At 40.4% G+C, this 25,629-nt stretch overlaps 2 protein-coding genes across 4 annotated transcripts in view; one reads left to right on the plus strand and one right to left on the minus strand.

Moving 5' to 3' along the window:
- The window catches only part of POLR3F (RNA polymerase III subunit F), a 30,822-nt gene extending 12,224 nt beyond the window's left edge, over positions 1–18,598 (minus strand). Inside the window, exons 1-4 of the mRNA XM_063298612.1 lie at positions 18,430–18,598; positions 17,764–17,881; positions 12,537–12,604; positions 10,473–10,540 (exon numbers count right to left, since the gene is read on the minus strand). Of these exons, the coding sequence (XP_063154682.1) occupies positions 10,473–10,540; positions 12,537–12,604; positions 17,764–17,881; positions 18,430–18,473 (298 nt within the window). The 5' untranslated portion in view covers positions 18,474–18,598. The remainder of the gene's footprint in view (positions 1–10,472; positions 10,541–12,536; positions 12,605–17,763; positions 17,882–18,429) is intronic.
- Positions 18,599–18,676: 78 nt separating this feature from the next.
- DZANK1 (double zinc ribbon and ankyrin repeat domains 1) overlaps positions 18,677–25,629 on the plus strand; it is a 50,023-nt gene continuing 43,070 nt past the window's right edge. For all 3 annotated transcript variants that reach the window (XM_063298613.1, XM_063298616.1, XM_063298615.1), the window contains exons 1-2: positions 18,677–18,827; positions 24,275–24,402. In XM_063298613.1, the coding sequence (XP_063154683.1) occupies positions 24,297–24,402 (106 nt within the window). In that variant the 5' untranslated portion in view covers positions 18,677–18,827; positions 24,275–24,296. The remainder of the gene's footprint in view (positions 18,828–24,274; positions 24,403–25,629) is intronic.

A 25,629-nucleotide genomic window follows, 5' to 3' on the forward strand; every position in this document is an offset into this window, starting at 1 on the left:
CCCCAATCTTTATTACTGGTGAATCCAGCAGGTATTCTGTGTTGGCAGATGCTGGGAAAGCCTTTAGCCCAGGAGAGGTCAAAAAAAGTCACACACCAAGCATTTCTATAAAAATAATTTATTTACAGAAAGCAAAAACAAAAGCAAAACATTTAAAGGACTTAGCTCCCTTTGGAGCAAGCCTTGCTTGCTACATATCGACAGAGAGAAAAAGAGGAAGTGAGAAAACAAGTCCGGGCAGGTCCTCCCCCCAGGCTATTTTGCATGAAGCACCTGCGAGGAGACAATCAAATGCAACCCCTTCACCTGGCCAAATGATTAGGTATAATAGTAGCTTAATCTGTTAGTAGGAAAACCTCAACATTCTGCCTCCCCTATGACATACTTGAGGTACCTAACCATGAGAGGGCCTTTACTCTGGCATGATGTCATATCCTCCCCTTAGCTGAACTTGAAGGCTGATACAGGACGATTCCTTACCTGCAAAGACAATGCTCTGGACACACAGAAAGAACAGAGCATGTGCTTCTCCAGTGCCTGTGTTACAGAGACATTTGTACTAGCCTCATCATACCACTATTGTATAAATACCGAGGGCGCTCAGGACAATTTTACACCTCCCTGCTGCTGCAACCCTGCTACAACATACAATATTGCCAGGTTCTGCTCAGCAGCACTTAAAATTCATCAGATGATGATCAGTGCTATAAACTAGTTTTAAATGAGCATTTAATTCATCACACTAGAGTGTTCTGAACCGATAGACATACTAACCTTTATGCTCCCCTCCACCCATCTAAATCTCCTACCCCTCTTTTTAGATTTTTTTTCCTTTTCTTTTAGACTTTTATGTATTTATTTATTTTTCAAATTTCCATCACCGCCCATCTCCCCTGAAAAGGGGATTCTGGGCAGTTTACAATCAAATATATATTATCAAATATTTGATTGTACAATTGTATATTATATTAGCTTTTATATTATTTTTTAGATTTATTGTATTTTCTATGCTTTTAACTGACTGTACCCCATCCTCCTTATGCCAATCTTTGACTGTTAATAAAGATTTGATTTGATTTATACATACAAGCAGACACATACTGTACCATCTAACATCACAGTGATCCAAATATACACCCCAACCACAAATGCTGAAGAAGCTGAAGTAGAGCAGTTCTATGAGGATCTGCAGCACCTACTGGACAACACGCCTAAAAGAGATGTTATTTTCATCACAGGAGACTGGAATGCTAAGGTGGGCAGTCAAATGACACCTCGAATTACAGGTAAGTATGGCCTGGGAGAACAAAACGAAGCAGGACACAGGCTGATAGAATTTTGCCAAGACAATTCACTCTGCATAACAAACACTCTCTTCCAACAACCTAAGAGACGGCTTTATACATGGACTTCACCAGATGGACAACACCGAAATCAGATTGATTACATCCTTTGCAGCCAAAGGTGGCGGACATCTGTACAGTCGGTAAAAACAAGACCTGGAGCTGACTGTAGTTCAGATCACGAACTTCTTCTTGCACAATTTAGGATCAGACTAAAGAGATTAGGGAAGACCCACAGATCAGCTAGATATGAGCTCACTAATATTCCTAAGGAATATGCAGTGGAGGTGAAGAATAGATTTAAGGGACTGGACTTAGTAGATAGGGTCCCGGAAGAACTCTGGACAGAAGTTGGCAGCATTGTTCAGGAGGCGGCAACAAAATACATCCCAAAGAAAGAGAAAACCAAGAAGGCAAAATGGCTGTCTGCTGAGACACTAGAAGTAGCCCAAGAAAGAAGGAAAGCAAAAGGCAACAGTGATAGGGGGAGATATGCCCAATTAAATGCAAAATTCCAGAGGTTAGCCAGAAGAGATAAGGAATTATTTTTAAACAAGCAATGCGCGGAAGTGGAAGAAGACAATAGAATAGGAAGGACAAGAGACCTCTTCCAGAAAATTAGAAACATTGGAGGTAAATTCCAGGCCAAAATGGGTATGATCAAAAACAAAGATGGCAAGGACCTAACAGAAGAAGAAGAGATCAAGAAAAGGTGGCAAGAATATACAGAAAACCTGTATAGGAAGGATAACAATATCGGGGATAGCTTTGACAGTGTGGTCGGTGAGCTAGAGCCAGACATCCTGAAGAGTGAGGTTGAGTGGGCCTTAAGAAGCATTGCTAATAACAAGGCAACAGGAGACGACGGCATCCCAGCTGAACTGTTCAAAATCTTGCAAGATGATGCTGTCAAGGTAATGCATGCTAAGGTAAAGGTAAAGGTTTCCCTTGACGTAAAGTCCAGTCGTGTCCGACTCTAGGGGGCGGTGCTCATCTCCATTTCAAAGCCTTGGAGCCGGCGTTGTCCATAGGACACTTCCGGGTCATGTGGCCAGTATGACTCACGGAACGCCGTTACCTTCCCGCCGTAGCGGTACCAATTAATCTACTCACATTTGCATGTTTTCGAACTGCTTGGTGTGCAGAAGCTGGGACGAGCAACGGGAGCTCACCCCGCCGCGCGGTTTCGAACCGCCGACCTTCCGATCGACAGCTCAGCGGTTTAACCCGCAGCGCCACCGCGTCCCGAATGCATGCTATATGCCAGCAAATTTGGAAAACACAAGAATGGCCATCAGACTGGAAAAAATCAACTTGTATCCCCATACCAAAAAAGGGAAACACTAAAGAATGTTCAAACTATCGAACAGTGGCACTCATTTCACATGCCAGTAAGGTAATGCTCAAGATCCTGCAAGGTAGACTTCAGCAGTTCATGGAGCGAGAATTGCCAGATGTACAAGCTGGGTTTAGAAAAGGCAGAGGAACTAGAGACCAAATTGCCAATATCCGCTGGATAATGGAAAAAGCCAGGGAGTTTCAGAAAAACATCTATTTCTGTTTTATTGACTATTCTAAAGCCTTTGACTGTGTGGACCATAACAAATTGTGGCAAGTTCTTAGTGGTATGGGGATACCAAGTCATCTTGTATGCCTCCTGAAGAATCTGTATAACGACCAAGTAGCAACAGTAAGAACAGACCACGGAACAACGGACTGGTTTAAGATTGGGAAAGGAGTACGGCAGGGCTGTGTACTCTCACCCTACCTATTCAACTTGTATGCAGAACACATCATGCGACAAGCTGGCCTTGAGGAATCCAAGGCTGGAGTTAAAATCGCTGGAAGAAACATTAACAATCTCAGATATGCAGATGATACCACTTTGATGGCTGAAAGTGAAGAGGAACTGAGGAGCCTTATGATGAAGGTGAAAGAAGAAAGTGCAAAAGCTGGTTTGCAGCTAAACCTCAAAAAAACCAAGATTATGGCAACCAGCTTGATTGATAACTGGCACATAGAGGGAGAAAATGTAGAAGCAGTGAAAGACTTTGTATTCCTAGGCGCAAAGATTACTGCAGATGCTGACTGCAGTCAGGAAATCAGAAGACGCTTAATCCTTGGAAGAAGAGCAATGACAAATCTCGATAAAATAGTTAAGAGCAGAGACATCACACTGACAACAAAGGCCCGCATAGTTAAAGCAATGGTGTTCCCTGTAGTAACATATGGCTGCGAGAGCTGGACCATAAGGAAGGCTGAGCGAAGGAAGATCGATGCTTTTGAACTGTGGTGTTGGAGGAAAATTCTGAGAGTGCCTTGGACTGCAAGAAGATCCAACCAGTCCATCCTCCAGGAAATAAAGCCAGACTGCTCACTTGAGGGAATGATATTAAAGGCAAAACTGAAATACTTTGGCCACATAATGAGAAGACAGGACACCCTGGAGAAGATGCTGATGCTAGGGAGAGTGGAAGGCAAAAGGAAGAGGGGCCGACCAAGGGCAAGATGGATGGATGATATTCTAGAGGTGACGGACTCATCCCTGGGGGAACTGGGGGTGTTGACGACCGACAGGAAGCTCTGGCGTGGGCTGGTCCATGAAGTCACGAAGAGTCGGAAGCGACTGAACGAATAAACAACAACAACAACTCACATTCCAGAATGGAGACTGGGTATGGGGAACATATATAGCTGTACTCAGAAGGAGCAAACGAAACTAAGGGGAGATGATGGGAATGGAAAAGGTAACCAGACTGGGAAGAAATGAAAGTACAGAAAAGCTCAGTTTAAGCATCACAAAATGGTTACATCCATAAACCCAACAATCCTATCCAAGCTGCAGCTTATCTTTTTCTATCATTATGCTAAACAAATTAATAAAAAAAGGACAGATCCGTATAGGAGTATGAAGAAATTAATATAACTTCAGAGTCATTTATATAGCAAGATGGGCAGTCTATAAATTTGATTAAATAAATAAATAACTCCAAAATTAATAACCATGATGATACTAAAAGGGGGAGAATGTGAATGTGCCCGTGAAAGTTATGTTATAAACAGAAAAATTCTTTTTAAATGATTTATTTTGTTCAAAAGTCTTCTGTCTTTTGTCAAAAACACCCCCCGCCCAAATCCTGACAAGCAACACACCTGGCTTTTTCCCTGGTTGTTTGGGTCCAGTTGAGTGGAGTCCAGATTTGGTTGTTTAATTATAATGTCTGGTCACCATTTTATATATTGGGTAGGGTTTTTTTTTAATGCTATGTAGTTACTTTTTTGTTTATTGTATGAGTCACATTGTTTGAGGTAGGCAGCCCTCTAAATTCATTAATTAAATAAATATCAATAGTTCATTGCTGTGTATCAGGTATATGTTTCTCCTTCCAATGGTGCATAATATTAATTATCAAAAAGGCTCAATTAATTATTTAAAATGCTAAAGAGATAAATATTACTTTGGAATATATTAACAGGGGGAGAGAGGCCAGATCACAAGAAGTGATTGTCTAACTCTGCTTTGTTCAGGACCCACCTGGACTACTATGGCTAATTCTGAGCACTGCCATCTAAAAAGGACATCAAGAAACTGCAGCAAGTTCAGAGGAGGGCTACCAAGATGGTGAGAATACTGAAAACAAAGTCCCATGAGGAATGGCGAAAGGAACTGTAAAGGCCTGTAGAAGAGAAGACTGAGAGGAGATTCAATAGCAATATTCAGGTATCTAAATGGTTGTCATATCCCAGAGAGAGTGGACTTGTACACTTGTGCCCCAGAGGGCAGAACAAGAAACAATGGGCTAAAGATACACGGATGAAGATTCAGATTAGATATTAGGAGAAACTTCCTGATGGATAAAACTGACAACCAGTACATGAAGTGGCATGTACTCCTCCACTGAGGCCTTCAAATGGAAGCTGGATAGCCATCTGCTCAAAACGTTTTAGCACCAAGAACAGAATTGGGTTAGATGACATCAGAGATGTCCTTTTTAGATGGCAGTGCTCAGAATTAGACATAGTATTCCAGGTGGGTCCTGACCAAAGCAGAGTTGGACAATCGCTTCTTGCGATCTGGCCTCTTTGCCCCTGTTAATATATTCCAAAGTAATATTTATCCCTTCCAAATCTATGATTCTATGTTAAGCCTGGAAATGTGAAAAAAAAATTGTACAATAAAAGTCTTGAAGGATGTCCTTGCTGAAGAAATTCAGTATTTTGTAAATTTATTTACATTTATTCCATCAGACTATTTTAATCAGACCTTTTAAAATGTAACATATTCTCAGAGTTAAATTCATACTAATCGTACTTATTTTACCACTCAAAGGAATTTTAATCCATTTATGTACAACTTCATTTACATCAAAATGGGTAATATACTAATTGAGAAAACTTCATATGTAATCTTCAACAGCTTTAGCAATATCTACAGCCACATGAACCCTTTGCTCTTTCCCTTCATTAGTTTGCAACATCTATTCTTACCAACACACGTTTAATACCGCTTCCTGCTCCAACTTCACAAGTAATTGATTAGGAAAAAGTTCATCTTATGGTATACTTGAATTATTTATCTAACTTTAAAATGAACGACTTTCCTAAAATGCTCAGTCTTAATTTATTGTATAGGTTTTGTATACAATAAATCCCAAACAATTTATTGTATTCCATTGTATGGAATAGGTTCAATGAAAACCATCTCAAACATTATCTTTCACAAGTTATTTTCTGGCACTGTTCCTTAGATGTTCTGAAAAAAAATTGATCGGTAATAAGGTAATCCATAAGGTATTCTAATATAATAAATTCCATATTAGACATGGAATTTGTTTACCAGCACAAGCATTAATAGCATTGATTCGCATTAATAGATCAAGCAAATATGCCTATTTCATTCATTATTGCTTAATCTTATTACAGAAGTATCAGCACAATGTATCTGGAAAATACAATGTATCTGTTCACAGCCTATTTTTTAAATTCAGTTAAACACACATCTCAATTGCAGTCTGAACTACATGTTTACTTATTTATTTATTCATTCCAATTCCAATTTCAATGCCAGCTGACTCAATAGTGACTCTTGGCAGCTCATAGATAAAAAATTAAAAGAAAACATCAAGAAAAAAAAGAAGACAAGAATGGGTGTTGCTGAGAAATAAAAGAATTTAGAGTTAGAAGAACACAACCTAAGGTTTATGGGCATTTGTGGTATGATAAAATCAAGATTTAAATGATTTTAACAATCATTGTTAGATGTGTCATATTGAGAATATGGAATAGATACAAACACAGGTTGTGTCCGAAAACACCTTTATGGCTCTCAGCACAAGAAGTATTTTATAGAGAAATAATAGGCAAAGATAAATGGTTAATATATCATGAGATATGTTAGGGAACAACTGAATATAGAGGGATAGAGAGAGAGAAGATAGAGGGACATAGTTGTCAATGGTTTTCTTACATTTATCAGAAAAATCTAAAGTACAGAATTCATGGTATTGAACAAAGTAAGACAGAATTTGAACTGGAATTGTGTACAAATGATGAAAATGTAACTGCTAAAATGTAATTGTACATGAACATGTAATTTAAATTACACGAACATGTAATTTAAAAAATGGATGATAAAGTGGGCTAAAAGCTTTGGTTATAATATATAAATGGAACAATGGAAAATATGTGGTTGAACAAATCCCTACAGTGGACTGGAATTGGCCCAAATGGCCAAGTTAACAGCATTGATAAGAGAAAATACCATTTCCAGATTTGTTTCTACCTGGCAACCACTTTTAGACTATTTGCTTGTATCAGAAAAAAATGAAGCTTTAATCTTGGGTTTTGATGCTTAAAAGGTCTGATTTTATAGAAATAATGTTACTAAGGTTTAACTATTGGTAAGAGATTATATTTGTAATTGCACTTATGTATGTATTGGAGAAAGTTGGAAGTCACTCTCCTTTTCTATCTCTTTCTAGCTTTGCACTTTTATGTTGGAAATGTGAACAACAAAAGCGGTTATTTTATCGTGCTTGGTGGATGTACAAAAAAGCTAGAAAATTCTGGACTCAAATACATACAGTGATTCAGAGGATTTTAAAGATTAACATTCAATTGAATCCAGAACTTTTCCTCCTGGGACTGATGGATAAACAGTTAGAAAAGATGGAACACTGTTTTTATATATGATAACTGCAGCTAGATTATTGTATGCACAAAGATGGAACTATTTAGCAAGACCTACAACAGAGGAATAGTTGGTGAAGATGGCATAACTTGCTGAAATGACTAAATTGACTTGTTTGATTAAAGACAAGACAGCATCTGCATTTACTGGTCAGTGGAAGCCCCTTACAGACTTTTTTGTGTAAAAGAAAAAGAAAAAAATGAACTTACGATTTATGGTTTTGATGATTTAGACAGGATAGATTATAGAAAGAAAAGAGTCATGATGTAACTTTAGAGAGAAGTTAAAATATAATTGTACTTATAACTGCCGTGAAGGAGATCAGAAGCCACTTCTTTATATCTTTCATCTTTTTTTCTTTTTTCTATTTTTCTTCTACTTTTTTCTTTCTGCACTTTTAGCTTTTTTTTCTCCCTTTCTTTTTTTGTTCTATTTTAGTTTGTATTCTTATTGTTTTTAAAATTTTCAATAAAATTCACATATATAAATTATATATATAAATATAAAATAAAAATTATATATATTAAAAAAAGAAGATAATTGACCATAGACAAACCCCAAAGAACCAAACAGCCAAAAAAAAACAAAAAACCTCAAGGGGCTTAATCACCATCCTAACCTGGGAAAACAACCAGGTCTTTAGCGGTTTCTGGAAAGCCAAAAGGGTGAGAGCAGTACGAATCTCCAGTGGGATATCATTCCACAGGGTAGGAGCCATTACTGAGAAGGCATATTTCCTAGGTCCCGCAAGTTAACACTGCTTAACTGATGGGACCTGAAGTATGACCACTCTAGCTGAACTCACTGGACAGGCAGAAATATATGGAGACAGGCAGACTCTCAAGTAACCAGGTGCTATGCTATGCAGGGCCTTTATAGATGATAATCGACACCTTGAATTGTACTCAGAAGCCAAATGGCAACCAGTGAAGTTCACAAAGCAGCAGGCACATGTGTATATACCACAACATGCCCATCACTGCCCATGCTGTATTCTGGACTACCCGTAGCTTCCAAGTGGTCTTCAAGGGCAGCCCCATTACAGTCATCCAACTGAGAAGTGATGTCTTGTGACCATCTGCTACCACATGGAATTTAATTTTGACAAACCATTTGCTATGCTCATTCATGCTGTTGAAGAATCAATAAACAGCTCACAAGAAATTGTTGGAGGATTTAGATTTTTAAGCATAATAACCTTGTTTGGACTCAGAAGCTAAGCAGGAACAGGCCTGGCCTGGTTACTACACAGATAGGAGATACCAGAAAATTGCTGGGCTACAGGCTAGACTATGAATTTGTTAATATCCTAAAGAAAGTCAATAGTAAATCAATTGCATACTGTTGCCAAGAAAATTGCATGGCTGGGACCACACAGTCAACAGGAATCAAGCATTATATTTAATTCAAAGGACTGGTGTCAATTAAAAAATGCAGTGCTGGGCCTCTTCTCTTAAAGTCTTAAGTCATGGCAATTTCTTTTTGCTTGGTAAAGTAGGTACATTTAAAATAAAAATTATTCCTAAATTCCTGTTTTTCTTTTAAACATGCTAATACTGGATCATATGTAGCAAAGAGCTGCGCTATCATTTATATGTACTTATATATCATTTGGAATTAGACAAGCTATAAAATATTTTTAAAAAGCATGACGGAGGTTTAGATTTATCAAATTAGAAATATTATTTTGAAATCTTTCAATTAAGTCAATGAATTCATATTATTAGAAAATCAAAAAAATGATCAGTGGGTACAAATAATTGAATTCCAGTTAGTTCCAATATTTCCTTCTTTGTTTTAGGCACTCCTGATTCCCATCCCCAATTCTACATGTGACTGATTTAAAAGCAGCAGCCATTGTTTTGATGTAGTTTTCCTCAGCTTGTTCGTTTTCCACCAAAATTCAGCAACAAATTGTAGCAATAATCCACATCATCTACGTACTGTACATCTTTCACACTATTTCATTCGCACAGACTTGTTACTGAATGACAATCTCCCCAGAATGTTTTGTTGCCTTACAAACTTGCAGAATAAAAAAGCCATCTGGAAACATACTTTGACTTCTTGTTTCCTGCCATGGACACCTTCTAATTGCCATGGACACTCCTGCCCTGGGATCTCCACAAATCATTTGTATCACTAGCTTTCTTCTTCCTCCTGTAGGAGATGGACATGTGCACTGTCTTTAGAACCAATGACTCATAGAAACAGACTGCTGTATAAAGAGCAGCAGCAGTTGCTATGTCACCAGCAGGTATTGAATAAACAGTCATTGTGGCTACCATCCATTCTCGTAACAGGAACTCAAAGGACAGGGTTTTGTGTTTTTTATTCCAAATGCATAGTTGATAATTTCACAGTAATAATAATAGTATTAATGGTATTAAGAATAATAAAGCCCGTTTCTCTGTGCAGTTGGGCACAATGATGAAATTGGTTTTTTTGTTTGTTTTTTTAAATGAGTCAGTAAACCAACCATAGACAACCTGGGGACTAACAATCACAAGCACCTCAATGATTTTTTGTCTAGACTCCACCCAGTTTTTTGCAACTACAACTCTTAAATTAGTTCCAAAGGACAAATGCAAGCCTTTGCCCGAAAAGGTTCCCTGCTCCTGGAATAGAATAATACCATTACCAAACAAACAGCTGTCGTCTCAAATACATATCAAAACCTCTTCTAGAAATTAGGAAATGACAGAAATAACTGTTGGCTCCTGATCTTTCTTTTTTCCTCCTACTCCTTGATCATTTAGTTTTAAGCATGAAAATAAATTTGTCCAGATGTCCTTTTATATCTACTCAGCAAGCCATCAATAATTTTCTCATACTTTTAAATACCTTTGGAATTCCACTGTATTCAAGAACAGAACAGCTACAGCACTTCACAAAGACAACAGTAAAGCAGGACAACGGGTAAAACAGACACATAGTACCTTTATTTCCTGCATCCTCTATAATTTGATACACCAGTTTCTCTTGATTGTCAGATCCCTTCATTTTACTGCAAGAAAACAAAATATAAGGTGAACGTCTTTTCACTTTTGAAGATCAAAAAGATTTGGTAAATATGGAGAGTAGATAGCACAAGTGAAGTACTGCTTCCTGAAGCTCCACTGAGAGCTATGGCTTGAATAAATATAACCACTGGAACTAATTGCTTGTACCCTCTCAGTGGATCAGACTTTTCACCTGGCTACTTGATCTCTCATGCATCAGCCCACATGTGTTCCTTCCTCCCAGTAGTACATCTGCTTCAAGGCAAGATGGTTCAGAGCTTCAACAAAGTAACTTGCATTGAAAAAGCACCTCTTGCTGTTGCTATTATAAATAACAAACAGTTAAAAAAAAGAAATCCAACATAATCCAGTTAAAAGTAACTAGGGATTAAGCAAATACAAAAATGGGGTAGTATAGAATTTCCACCTATCATCAATATTAAGACACATCATGTAAAATAGAACAGCCCATCTGTTCTGTTCCTGAAGATCAGAAAAAAACTTTATGGTAAACCCAGTTTTTTATTCCAAATATTGGAGCAGAGAATCCCAGGATGTTTCTCTTAAAGTCTGCTATATTTGCTGATGAATCTTATAGACATTTTCTTACTTCAAATACTTACTTTATAGATTATGGAAAACTGACTGCATATCTCAGACCTGAACATTCCAATAAAAATCCTAAGGGCTCTACAGAAGTCAAACTTGTATCTCTCTCTTCTGGATGAAGGGCAGAAATCCAGCAGTATAATCTGACCAAATGAACTCACTTTATGACTAAAGCTTAGATTCAAAATACCACAGTAGGTAAAGGTAAAGGTTTCCCTTGACGTAAAGTCCAGTCGTGTCCGACTCTAGGGGGCGGTGCTCATCTCCGTTTCTAAGCCTTAGAGCCGGCGTTGTCCGTAGACATTTTCCGGGTCATGTGGCCAGCATGACGACACGGAACGCCGTTACCTTCCCGCCGAAGCGGTACCTATTGATCTACTCACATTTGCATGTTTTCGAACTAAAAGCTTAGATTCAAATACCACAGTACATGAGGGAAAAATGCTAAGGTATTATCTGGAAGGGACTGGATTTTATTTTTCTATTTTGAAAAGCATCCTGGCCAAAGTTAAAACAATCTAGAAACCCATTCTGATCATTGGGTAGATGGAATCTGTCGCTTAAATAATTTTAAATCAGAGCTTAGTTACCAACAGTCCAAATCTGTTAATTAAGAAGAGAATTTATTATTTATTTATTTATTATTGAAATTTAATTACCACCTATCTCCCCCAAAAGAGGGACTCTGGGCGGTTTACAATAAAATCAATCTCCAATCATAAATGTTAAAATCTCATAAAACCAAACCCATTACAATTAAATCCTGCTTACAATTTAGTAAGTAAACCACTCAGAGATGGTTTCAAAAGACAAAAACATAAAACCAAACCCATTACAATTATTATAAAATGCAATAAATAAATATAATTGGGAAGTTTGGGTGGAAGGATATGTCAGAGTGAAAATCTGAGTCTTTACCCAAGGTTATCTTGCAGCACTCACTAATTTCAGTTAAAGAAGGATAACAGTATTTAAAGAATAAAAATCTGTATCAAAGTTACAACTTGTTTTATCAACAGCAAACTTGTTATTTTCATTCCTTTTGAGTATTTGAGGTAAGAGAAAAATGATTAAGATTAATATAATTCAAAGGCTGACTGATATTATTTTGAGAGATGTTTCTGTATTAATTCCATTACCCCTCTTCCCCCACCCTTCTTTATTTTTTAATGTTATGGCCTAAAATGTCAATATTCCAACACAAATGAATTTTTTACAAGAGCACAGAATCAAACACTGAGTGGGTTCTCCTGACTGGGCTGGACTTTCTATTTCTATTTGGCCCTGCTATCCTATGAAGGGATAAATGAATGTTATGTTATCTGTATTACTTTCACATACTAAGAAACTGATGGACAATTTTATCAAAGGAGAGGGGAAAAAAATCCATACCCAGCATTCTGGGAATCCTTGATTCTGTAGAGAAGGCCAGTACTGCTTCTCAGAAGATCTAGTTGCCCCTAAGAGAATACACACAATTTGAAAGCATTTCCACATTTTTCTAATAATGAATGCATAGCAGAAAGCAGTATAAAGTTCTCAGTTACAAAATTAGTTAAATTCAGTAATTGATTCTTATTAGAATAATTGTTTTATCCTTCCTCTGAAAACAATGGATGAATTACACTTTTAAGATATGTATACACACTGCCTAGAGCTCCTGAATGAAAAGCAGGATATAAATCTAAGAAATAAACGAATTCCAAACTATAATTGCTTGCAGATAATTATAGCAAACAGATATATTTGTCAAAAAGCATATATTGGCTGCAGCTTTCGGTGAACATTTATTCATTGGCAAGTTCATATTTCCTGTTGTTTAATTTACAATTTAATTTTTACTAGGTTTGTATGCTGCTCCAGTTGAAACCATCTCTGAGTGGTTTACTTACTAAATTGTAAGCAGGATTTAAACAGTTTAACAGATTAATAAAAATAAATAAATAAATAAATAATCAAATTTATCACCGCCCATCTCCCAAAAGGGACTCTGGGCGGTTTACAATAAGACACAAACAAAAATATAAAACTATAAAATACTATAATACATACTACAATAAATATAATAAAAACCTCGATGGCTGAAAGTTCTTTATGATTTGCAGGCAGAGCTGGGTCCTTCTAAGAAACTAACCATCCCCAGGAATGGCTACTCTCCCTCCCGCCCCAAGCATAAATACAGAACCAGGTCTTTAGCTGTTTCCTCAAGTCCAAGAGGGAGGGAGCCAATCTCACTTCTGGGGGAAGGATATTCCAAAGGGCAGGGGCTGTTGCAGAGAAAGCCCGCCTCCTGGACCCCGCCAGATGGAATTCTCTTGCAGACGGGGACCATAGCATGCCCTCTCTGCACGACCAGGTGGGACGGGCTGATGTGATGGGGAGGAGACGGTCCCTTAGGTAACCTGGACCCGTGCCATATAGGGCTTTAAAGGTGATAATCATCACCCTGAATTGGACCCAGAAGCATACCAGCAACCAATGCAGCTCGCGGAGCAAAGGAGTGACAGGTACTGATCTTGGGAAACCCAAGATTGCCCACGCAGCTGCATTTTGCACTAGCTGTAGCTTCCGGATACTGTTCAAGGGTAGCCCCATGTAGAGCGCATTGCAGTAGTCTATATGGGAGATAACCAGGGCATGAGTGACCGTTCGAAAGGCCTCTCGCTCCAGGAAGGGGCGTAACGCGCACAACACGAAATTGCACAAAGGCCCTCCTAGCCATGGCCGCCACCTGCTCTTCGAGCAGGAGCTGTGAGTCCAGGAGGACCCCCAAGTTACGCACTGGGTCTGTCTGGGGCAGTGCAACCCCATCCAGAACTAAAGATGACAATTTCCCAGAAATCGAGGAGCCATTAATCCACAGCCACTCCGTCTTCCCCAGGTTCAGCCGCAACCTGTTCTTCCCCATCCAGGCCCCCACAGCCCCCAGGCACTCAGAAAGGGTGGCCACAGCATCACACTTCACCCGGGATGGAGATGTATAATTGGGTATCATCTGCATATTGATGATACCTCACCCAGTAGTGACGGATGATCTCGCCCAGTGGTTTCATGTAGATGTTAGAAAGGAGCGGAGAAAGTACCGAACCCTGCGGCACCCCACAAAGGAGGGGCCGCAGGCCGGATCTCTCGCTCCCTATCAACACCGACTGGGACCGACCCTGGAGGAAGGAGGTGAACCAACGCAGAACCACGCCGCCCACCCCCAACTTCCTAAGTCGGTCCAGAAGGATACCATGGTCGATGGTGTCGAAAGCCGCTGAGAGGTCAAGAAAAGCAAGGTTGGATGCACTGCCTCCATCTCACTCTGGCCAGAGGTCATCCATAAGTGCGACCAATGCCGTTTCCATCCCATAACCGGCCTGAAACCTGACTGAAATGGGTCTAGATAATCCGTTTCATCCAGAATCCTCTGGAGCTGCAAAGCCACCACTTTCTCAACTACCTTCCCCAAAAAGGGGCGGTGGGAGACTGGGCGAAAATTGTCCAGTATAGTAGGGTCCAGCTATGGTTTCTTGAGGAGGGGGCGCACCAGCACTTTCTTAAAGGCTGCTGGGAACAGCCCCTCTCTCAAGGATGTGTTTACCATCGCCTGGACCCAGCCACATGTCACCTCCCATGCTGCTTTCACCAGCCAGGAGGGGCATGGGTCTAATTGGCACGTGGTAGCATTTATATTCCGAAGGATCCTGTCCACTTCCTCGGGTTCAACAGGATCGAACTGGTCCCAGATAACCTGGTAAGTACGTTCCCTGGGTATCTCCTCCGACTCTGTCTCACGCTTGGAGTCCAACTCGGTCCGGATCCGAGTGATTTTATCCTGCAGGTGCCCCGAAAATTCCTCTGCATGGCCCTGTAGATGGAAGTCTGACTCCCCTTTCCCTAAAAGGGATCGGGTAATCTTAAACAGGGCCGCCAGGCAGCATTGTGTGGATGCAATAAGAGCAGAGAAGTACTGGCGCTTCACCACTCTTACCGCCACAAGGTAGGCCTTAATCGTGGTTCTAGCTTGTGTTTGGTCGGGTTCGGCTTTTGTCTTCCTCCAGCGGCACTCTAGGCGTCTCTTAACCCTCTTCAAAACCCTCAGCTCCTCCGTAAACCACGGGGAGTGCCAGGTTTGGGTGGGCAAGAGAGGCCACACAGGCGCGATCCTGTCCAAGGCTCCGGCCACCTCCCTATTCCAGGCAGCAGCCAGGGCCTCCGCTGGACTGTGCAGGAGAGACTCGAGTATAACCCCCAGCTCCTTCTGAAACCCAGCCGGGTCCATCAGTTGCTGGGGGTGGACCAATCGAATGGGTCCTGCCTCCCTGCGAAGGGGGGCAGCACGAGAGAATCTCAAGGCCACCAGGGCATGATCCAACCATGACAAAGGGGAAAGCTGTAATTCTCCCCTTAGATCATCTTGCCACTTCTCCGACAAGAAAACTAGGTCCGGGGTGAGGCCACTGTCTCTAGTCAGGTCCTGAATAATCTGGAACAGGCCCATGGCTGCCATGGTAGCCATGAACTCCCGGGCTGCTTCTGAGGCCCGCCCCAGGGAAGGCAGATTGAAGTCCCCCAACACCATAAGCCCGGGGAACTCCACTGCCAAACCCGAGACGACCTCCAGCAGCTCAGGCAGGGAGGTTGCTACGCAGCAGGGAGGCTGGTACAGTAGCAACACTCCCAACTGTTCTCGAGAACCCAGCTTGAAGAACAGGGTCTCACACCCGGTCACTTGTGGAGCAGGACCCCTGACGGCCACTAGGGATTCTCAGATGACAACAGCCACCCCTCCTCCCCTGCCCTGAGGTTGCGGCTGATGCCAGACTCGAAACCCAGCCGGGCATATCTCTGAAAGAGCAACACCTCCTTCAACGCCCAGCCAGGTTTCAGTAATACACGCCAGGTCTGCCCCCTCTTCTGTGATCAAGTCACATATGAGGGGGGCCTTGTTGTTTATTGACCTGGCATTACAAAGCAGCAGCCGAAGTCAGGACAACCATGAGTCTGCTGTCCAGGACCCGGGTTCAAGCACAGAGGGCCAGAACACACCACAAGTAACACACACCGGGGGTATCTTCCTCTATGATGACCCACCCTCTGGCTCCTGTCATATTGTCCCCTACCCATCACCACCTTGATCACCTGCCCTGCCCTACAACCCCTGGGATCTCAAGATCCATTAGCCCCCACTACTGGACTTCTAAGATCATTGGTTAAGGATAGGGACCCTTCCATTTGTTCACACAACCACACTACAACTCAATCACATGACGATGGTGGCCCCCCCCAGTGCACCAGCTCATGCTCTCGGCACTGGTAGAGCCCAACCACTGCCCACACTCACGAACTGTGCCCCCCCTCAGCTTCTCTCACTAGTCAGCAGGGGGGCTACCCAACCACTACTCCTCACCTCTTGCCTCTCACTCAAGAAGGTGAGTGTTCTCGCACTACCCATCCAAACCTGGGCACCCTCTCACATCTCTCACACCTGAGGGGGCCCACCATTCACCATTTAGGGATCCCTAATAGCCTAATTATATCCTGGGACGATTAGGAAGGGATGGTCAGTTAATTTGCTATAATCTCTATCTCGATGTTCTCAAGACTGCCCGGCTTGCTTTATCGTGCTGCAGTTCATCGGTGCCTCAAACCCCCAGTCCGCCGAATTCTCAATTCCAGCCTCTTGCTCGTTGTCCGTTGTCTTGTGCCCCAACGCCCCCGGCCAGCTGGTTGATCCACTGCTGCCAGATTCTTCCAGCTACCAGAGTCCACCGCACCGCCCGGTTCTGCTGTCCCACCAAGGCAGGCCTAGCATCCCAGGTTTGCTGCTTTCCAGCTGCCAGGCTGCCTGCTGCCAGCCGCTCGGTTGCCCGCTTGCTGGCCAGCCGCCCAGTTGCCCGCTGCTTGCTGGCCAGCCACCCGGTTGCCCGCTGCTCGCTGGCCAGCTGCCCAGTTGCCAGTCGCCCGAACGCCAGGCTGCTTGCTGCTTCGCCCGCCACCAGGCACCCCAGAGACCTTGCCGTGGGAACATTACCTCCCCCGCTTCAACCAGGGGCTCTGGTGGAGGCAAGGACAGGAGGGGAGGGAGGAACAACTCCCGCTCTGGCTCCGATAAGAGGCCACTGCAACAGGGCCCACCGCTTCCTACCACTCTGTCCGGGCGGGGGGTGGATTTCGCCAACTCCCAATTTGGGCTTGGATTGTCTTCAGCCCCCATAAAAACCTCAAACCGCAAACGGAGGCTGAGGCTGCAGTTCAGGCAATCTCAAACTCACCCCCCCAGAGTGGCAAATGGCGTCTGCTTATAGTCACCATCTTGGGTTTTTTTTTAATAAATATTTTATAAAGATTATAAAATATTGTAAAAATAAATTATAATATGTAAAATTATTTTTTTAAAAACAAAGCTTTTTTTTCCAACTTGATGAAAGACACAAAGTCAATAAGTGACATGTTAAGAATCCTAGTATGATAAAGCTACACCAATCTAAATATGGACTTAAAGGGTGATGAGGACTGTAAACTCTATTCTTACTTTAAAATGATGCTCTTAACACAGACAAAGTAGATGTTCTTATTTCAGACTAATTGTTTTTTAAAGCCAACAACCACACACAGCTGGGGAAACTCTCACCATAGATAGCAGTCTATTAATGGCCATGGCCCGTTGTTGAGCTTCCATGTGAGGCATGTCATTCTGAATCACCTGGTCTGTGATACCATGGGGAAACTGATGGCACAGCTCAATTATCCTGGGCAAAATAGAAGCAGTAAGATAAATACACAGTTAACTCTAATCTTTTGTATCCTTCTTTTCTTATGAAATTAGAAGAGTCTACCAGTGAGAATATAAAATTATTAAAAACAAGATCCACCATAAAGAAACAAATAAAAATGAAAAGAAACATAAAAACAATTAAGAGTCAGAAACATATGGAAATGAATTATAAAAACAATTTGTTCTTTGCAGATTACATTAAAATTAAATATGGCTAAAGGGTATATATCTAGTATCAATATATTTTTTGAATAAAAAGGCATAAAGGTAATACTTGCTTCCCAACAGTTGGTACTAAAGAAACAGACCTGTATTCCAAAACTAAAACTTGCTCAACTATTTTGAACAAGTTCCCTCAAAATGCTAAAGTATCAACTCGCCCTACACTCATTAATCCCATCCAGGTTTTACCTCGTTCTCTTGTTACATCACTACGTGCTAACCCCGCCCTGCTCAAGACTTCCAGTTCTACCCATTCTGTCGTTGGGCCCTACTCGTTCTCCGATCTCACTCACATCCTACCTATTCTCGATTTCCAGAGGTTCTGGAACTTTCAAGTCCGCCATTACAAGAGCCTTTCTTTCTTCTCTTCATTCATATACACTTCCTTTCTTGCTCCCCCGAACACATTCAAATTATGCTACAAACGAACCGCCCAAATACCTCCGCTAAAAGAAGCGTTGTGATAACGTCATCTCGAAGCGCCTTGGCAGAGCAGGCGGAGCGGAAGTCGCTATGGAGACGGGTTCCACCAACGCAATTTTGCATCCTCGCCGTGTACCGAGGTGTTTGGCGTTGAAGAGATAGTCTACTAAGTAAAGGGAAGGAAGAAAGAAGATATAGACAGAGAAAAAAGACCTTTAAAAGGAGAGTCCAATATTTTAATTTGTCGGATTTGTATCCTGCAAGACTTTCTCCAAGTAAGAGGTTATTTTCTCTATTATAGCAATCTTACAAGGACGATTGAACAAGCCTAGTTCTCAGTGACGGTATACCGGTGTTAGTTGGTTGCCCATTTGAAAAAATAAAATGATTTGTGAGAAAACACCTTTCTATCTTTCAGCAAGTAATTATCCTCATTCAGTGGATTTCTCAGTAAATTCCCATGATGAGTCGAATTTGCAAGGAGTTACATTTGTGTCATTTTCAGAATTCCATGCTAATGTAAACGAGAAGAGTTTTTCTTAAAAAAGAATATTAACTAGATAATGTACTTTAATTTAACCTTGATACCAGATACTTGAAAATTAGCCCATAGAATACTAGCTTTTAAAAAGGAATGAAGGATAGATCCAGAAAATTTCAGAGCAACTGGATTAATGTTTCTTCTTGATAAAGTAAAAGCAAAAACACCCTTGTCGATTTCAGCTTGATTGCATGGACACACCCTGCTCTTTACTTAGAAGCAGTAAAGATGTGCTTTTTTTCGTTCTTCCAGGATTTTTTTTTTTTTTACTTCTCATTCTCGCCAACATCCCTGGTGTTCCCTGTTGGAATTGTAGTAAATATTGTTAAAAATAAAAAGTATTAAATAACAATTGTAATCTAACAAGAATCAGTATACCCATCCAAAGATAAATTCCATCACAGTTCTCTTTTATAATGCCATTCTTTGCATGTCTTTGCATGTCTATTGAGATAATAAGTTTTACTGCTTCGCATATATAGGATTTCAGTCTTATTTTTGAATGCCATGTGAATACGGGTGATACAATAGAACATGTTTCTATTGTTTTGAAATCTTTCAGCCCCCCCACCCTTAAAATCATACAGTGTATGGGGCCATTTAGGTCAATAATCAGTCCCCTGCTCCTTGCAGGAACTGAAATCAAAACATTCAAGATAGAAGATTCCATAGTATTTGACTGAAGATATTCAGTAAGGGAAGCTTACCAACTTTCTAGTTGCAGCATCAAACTGTTCTTAATATTAAAGAACATTTTCTAATATTCAGTTGGAATCTGACCTTCTGTATCTTCAGTTCATTATTCCATGTCTTACCCTCTAGAGTGATACTGGATTTGATAATCTATTGTGAGGTATTTGATGAGTATCAGTCATTTTTTGCTCAAGGTTAAATGTGTCCATTTCTCTCATTCTCTATTCACAGAACTTAATTTGTTGCCCCATGATCATCCTTGTTGCCCACTGCTGAACTTACTCAAGTTCTCTAAATTCTTTATAAAATGGGGTACCCAAACTCAACCCAGTACGTGAGCTGAAGTCTGCCCAATAGATAGGTACAAATCTTATTTGCCAAGATACGGAAATTATATTTCTGTAATGCAAAAATTTTGGAGCCATGTTACACTGCCAAATCATATTCAATCTATCATCAGTTCCAGTTCCAACAATTTTTTAAAAATCTCTACAGTATTATGAAATTACATAATTACATACAATGAGGTATTCCTCATTGTATATTTCTATACCTGATTTCTGTTTCCTAAGGAAAACACTCTGAAGTTATCTTGTCCAAATTCATTCTGTTATTTTCCAGCCATTTCCCTAATCTATCAAGACCATTTGGAATTTCGTTTCTGTCTTCTAGAATTTAAAGAAGCTTAGAATATAGAAAATAAGGGTTAAAAGGGTTCTTGGAGATCATCTAGTCCACCCTGCTGACTGTTGCAGGAAGCCACTACTATACCCTCCCCAACAGATGGCCATGAAGCCTCTTCAAACACCTCCAAGAAAAGGAGAGCCCACCACCTTCCAAGACAGCATGTTCCATTCTTGAACAGCTCTTACTGTTCAGAAATTTTTCATGATGTCCAACTGAAATAATTTAAAGCAATTTTCGATGTGACACACCTTCAGATACTTGAAGACAATTATTCTGTCTCCCCATAGTCATCTCTTTTTCAGGCTAAACATACGTAAAACCTCAACCTTTCCTCATAAGTTTTTCTTCCAGGGCTCTTGTTATCTTGGTTGCTTACCTCCAAACATGCTCTGCTTTGTCAGTGTCCTTCCTAAAATGCAATTTCCTGAACTGGTTGCAATATTCTGGGTTCAGTCTGACCAACTCAGAATACAGAGGAACTTTTCTTGATCTGGACACTTTATTTCATTTGATGTAATCAAGAATTACATTATTGTGTTTATATTGTTTTGCCACACACTTTAGGCTTATGTTCTGTTCAGTTTATAATTCACCAAGATACCCAATTCCTTTTGCATGTATCACTATCCTGTATGACCTCTCTCCATCTTATGTTTCTGTCCTTGATTTTTCCGATCAAAATGTAGGACTTTACATTTGTCCCAGGTGACATTTATCTTGCTGATTTTTGTCTATAGTTCCAGCTTTTCAGATCCTCCTGAATCTTGATATTGAATGCTATGTCCCCATTTTTTAATTGTTTACAAATTTCATGATAATATTTACTAATCTCTCATCCAATGTATTTGTAAATATTTTGAACAATAAAGGGCTTAGAATAGAGCCATGTATGATGCCACACTCCACTTTCTTTAAGTTTGATGTAGAATCATTGACATATACCTTGTTGGGTACTATTGTTTAACCAGCTCTGTATCCATCCAACTGTAGCATGGCCCAGCCCTTAATTTGACATCTTCTCTACTAGAAACTCATGAAAGGCTTTGCTGAGTGTTTTGTTGAAGGAAATCAGGTTGGTTTAGCATGATTTATGCAATTCATTATATTCTGAATGCTCAGAAACTGACTCATAATCTGTTGCAGAATTTTTCCTGTTGCTGACATAGAGTAACCAGTGTAGTTATCCTGCACCTCTTTTATTCACTTTTTGAAGATAGTAGTATTTGCCTTTCTCCAGTCCTCTGGCACTATGCCAATCTTCTAAGATTTTTCCCTTTTTTATCAATTGTCCTACTGAGGTACATGTGAACATGGTTCCTATTTGGTGAAAAATCGATTCAAAAGCAGGAATTACTACTACTACTATCTTGACATGGAATTCCACCTTAGTCCCACCTCTGCATCAGTCAGGGTTACTGGAATTCTGACCCTGTTTGTTTCTTCCTCAGCAATTTGTTGAATTGACTTGAAATCTTTTAGCATGTCATGTTACACAAAAAAGTGAAACAATCTTAGTCTATTCATCACATTGAGGAGGAATTTATGAGTAATGCTGCTGATCCAGTCTTATGTAGCATATTTTTCTCCATTAGTTACAGTGACTATGTAACTTTAGGAAAGCTGCTATCCATCTATCAGCCATCTACCTGAGATCCAATTAATGGCTGTCTTGATTTTAGCTGCTGTGTAGACCCAATCTATGGTCTCTAATATGAAGAAGTGTCCTTCAGAGTTCAGATTAGTGAGGAACAGATAGATGTATTGTCACCCTAGCTACTCCTGATTGGCATTAGTAATTGTGTACTGGCATTGGTAATCACCATTTGATGAACCCATACTTGTCCTACTTAATATCTTCTATGGTAGCCTAAGACTGCTTATTGGGGGCAGATAAGAGTGGAGGGAGCTGCCTGAGACATGAACTGCTCACCTGCTACTGGCTGTGCTATATCTTTGCCCTTGCCTCCTGACATTTCTTCTTCCACTGCTGGAAATATAGACTGATGGTGCCTCTTCAAATGCACCAGCAAACTACTAATGTTGTACAGTTCTTTCTGCTCATATGCTTTCTGCATACTTTCCGCCATGTTAATATGCTGTAGCAAAGTTCAGAGATAGCCTTGAAAAAAAATATTCAGCAGCTATTAGAAAAACATCAGCTTAGCCCAGATAGACAGGAAGGGTGAGGAAGAAGATTGGCCTGCCTTGAATCTCTTAGGTGTAAGGGAGAGATGAAAAACTTTGCCAGGCTTTCAAGATTATGTTGTTATATTCTGTTATTATAGGCTATATCAGTAAAATAGAATTGCTTGCAATGTGTGTTTCCTGACCTAGTCTACCTCAAAGGAGTGACAGTAGCCTTCCCCAATCTTGTTTCTAGCTTATACAGGAATTTTGCAGTTGAGGGTTTCTTTCATACTGATGTAGTCATGAGGCTGCTCCTGTAGAGGGCAGGGGGAATGGCCTTGAGGGACAGGAGGAAGAGCCACTACCAAGGCAACAGAAGGTAAAAGGAGCCTGAGACAGGTAAAAGGCAAGAATGTAACATGAGCAAATGTCTCAGACAAGACCCTCCCTACTTCACACAAAGATAAAGGGAAGAAGGGGGGAAGCCCGTTCAGACTTACAAGATTCTGTTACTATAGCCTTGCAAGAAAAGTAGTACTGACCTACATGGCATTGGTTTCTTAGCCTGATCTACCTTGAAGGGCTGTCAGCTCTCCCATTCTTCTGCTAGCACTGACAGTATTAAAGCTGTTGCATTAATGGTGGTAAGTCCACTAGCCCTGTTGCTGATCTTCTTCTCCAGCTCTTCTTGGCTTACATTTCTGAAAAAAGCACTTTTCTATATAAATAGGACCAAAGAGAAGATGTCAGTGATGTTTTCTAAGAGCAAATTGCAAATCTTTCATTGAGGCATGGAGTAGACTTTATGTAACCCCAAATCTGTGGTGGCAGAAATTCTACTAAGTTTCCTATTCTTCTAGGAAATTCTTTACTTGTCTTATTAACAATTTTCTTCTTCAGAGAGTGGAGAATGACATAAGGGAATCTTCTGTCCTTAACTGAATCTTACAATAGGGAAGATTTAATAGTGTGGAAGTAGAGAAACTTTGAGGAAAGTACTGTATAATGTAGAATTTTTGATATTAAGGAAAACTTAACCTAAGAATATGGGGACGCGGTGGCGCTGCGGGTTAAACCGCTGAGCTGTCGATCGGAAGGTCGGTGGTTCGAAACCGCGCGGCGGGGTGAGCTCCCGTTGTTAATCCCAGCTCCTGCTCACCTAGCAGTTCGAAAACATGCAAATGTGAGTAGATCAATAGGTACCGCTTCGGCGGGAAGGTAACGGCGTTCCGAGTCGTCATGCTGGCCACATGACCCGGAAGTGTCTATGACAACGCCGGCTCCAAGGCTTAGAAACGGAGATGAGCACCGCCCCCTAGAGTCGGATTCGACTGGACTTTATGTCAAGGGAAACCTTTACCTTTACCTTTAACCTAAGAATAGTCAAAAACAGCCCTCAGCTTTCAAGAAAGCAGAATAATTTTAATTTTAGAAAAGCTATAATAAGTTGGGTTCCATGGGAGGAAAAACTAATGGGAAAAGGAGCTCAAGATAGAATTTTTAAAAAAGAAGATAGTAGAAGCACAAACAGTGAAATTTATACATGCAAGGGCTAGTTGTGGGATGGAAGGTTGTTTGTAAAAAGGAACATGAAACTGCAACTTTTGGATGGATTTATATAGTTAGTTCTGACTGTATTTCTGTGTTTAAAATATGTTGCTTTTCCTTCTTTAGAAACTTAATTTTGGGGGAAATAATGACTGCTGGATCTGTTTTAGTGCCTCAGATTATACCACTTCGAATCTCAAGTGGCAAAGCTAAACATGAAATAGATACAAATACTCTTGTTGAAATCAAATCAGGTATGTTTAGCATATTAGAACAAATGATGAAATTGTTTATTATATATACAAAACTTTATACTTATTTAAAACATGTCACTTTAAAGATTTCTTAGTAACACAGAATAAACAATATCTTAAAATATTATTGTAAAACCAACCAACCCCCCCCCCCACAACTCAACAATGATATTCAAAATACTAAAAACAAGGATAGAAAATAATATTATATAAAATTATGTACTGAGGGTTTTTTTGAAAGTGACAGAAGATTAGTGAGACAGACTGCTTTTGGAAGCCACTGGATAGACCCAGTGAAACAGATAATCAGGGGTTGTTGGGACATACAAAATGCCTCCAGAAATTATCATAATAGAAGGGCCATCTGTATGGGAAGGGGTAGCTCTTCAAAAATTCAAGATCTTCATTTCCATGGAATAGATGTAGTTGGCATATCTAGCCTTAGTTGGCCAAAGGCACTCCTGGCCACCATCAATACCTGAGCATCCAGGTTTAAGTGTGGATCAGAGTGACCCCTCTACTAGAAGCAAGTATTTTCAAAGGAAAATATACCCTGTTCAGCATAAATTAATTCATGGATCAACTGAATTAACCCAGAGAACTTTGCCTTTTCTGAATACTGTTTTAATTTATAAACCTAATAAAGTCTAGTAATGTCTCCAGACATACAGGATTTCAGTAAGGGACTTCTGGGGAAGAAATGGTAAACTGAAGATGGCTCCACTAAAAGCAGAGCCAATGACTATAGTGGAATGAAGAACTGGTGAGTAGACTGGCTCTTTGTAATTCCTCTCTGGACAAGGAGAGTGCTTGAGATCACCCACAAGTGCTCCAGACAGCTGCTCCTCATGAGGAGACCACAAGACAGAGGTCTCTGGGAGGTTTTATGCTCTGGGAGACAAGGGAATAGCCATCTTGCTCAAACCATGGTCATCACCTTTGAAAGGACACTGGTTTCACATACTTCCTTTTCTAATCACTTTTGGAAATTGCTTGTTAACTGCTTTTCAGCTTTTAGGAACCTTTGGATTGACAAGTCTGAAAATACCAGGTGAGTTTCCCTCAATCCTCAGCAAAAGTTTTAAATACAAGTTTAAGGACTTAAAAAAAAATTTTTTTTGAATAAGCAGCAAAAGGGTGATTAGAACTTCGAAGTTACACTAAGGGTCCAGATGAATTTGAAATAAGATTTTGGAATTCTAAGAATCCCTCCCATGGGAAAATGCT

The sequence above is a fragment of the Candoia aspera genome, chromosome 3 (assembly GCF_035149785.1).
Source record: "Candoia aspera isolate rCanAsp1 chromosome 3, rCanAsp1.hap2, whole genome shotgun sequence".
Taxonomy (NCBI): Eukaryota; Metazoa; Chordata; class Lepidosauria; order Squamata; family Boidae; genus Candoia; species Candoia aspera.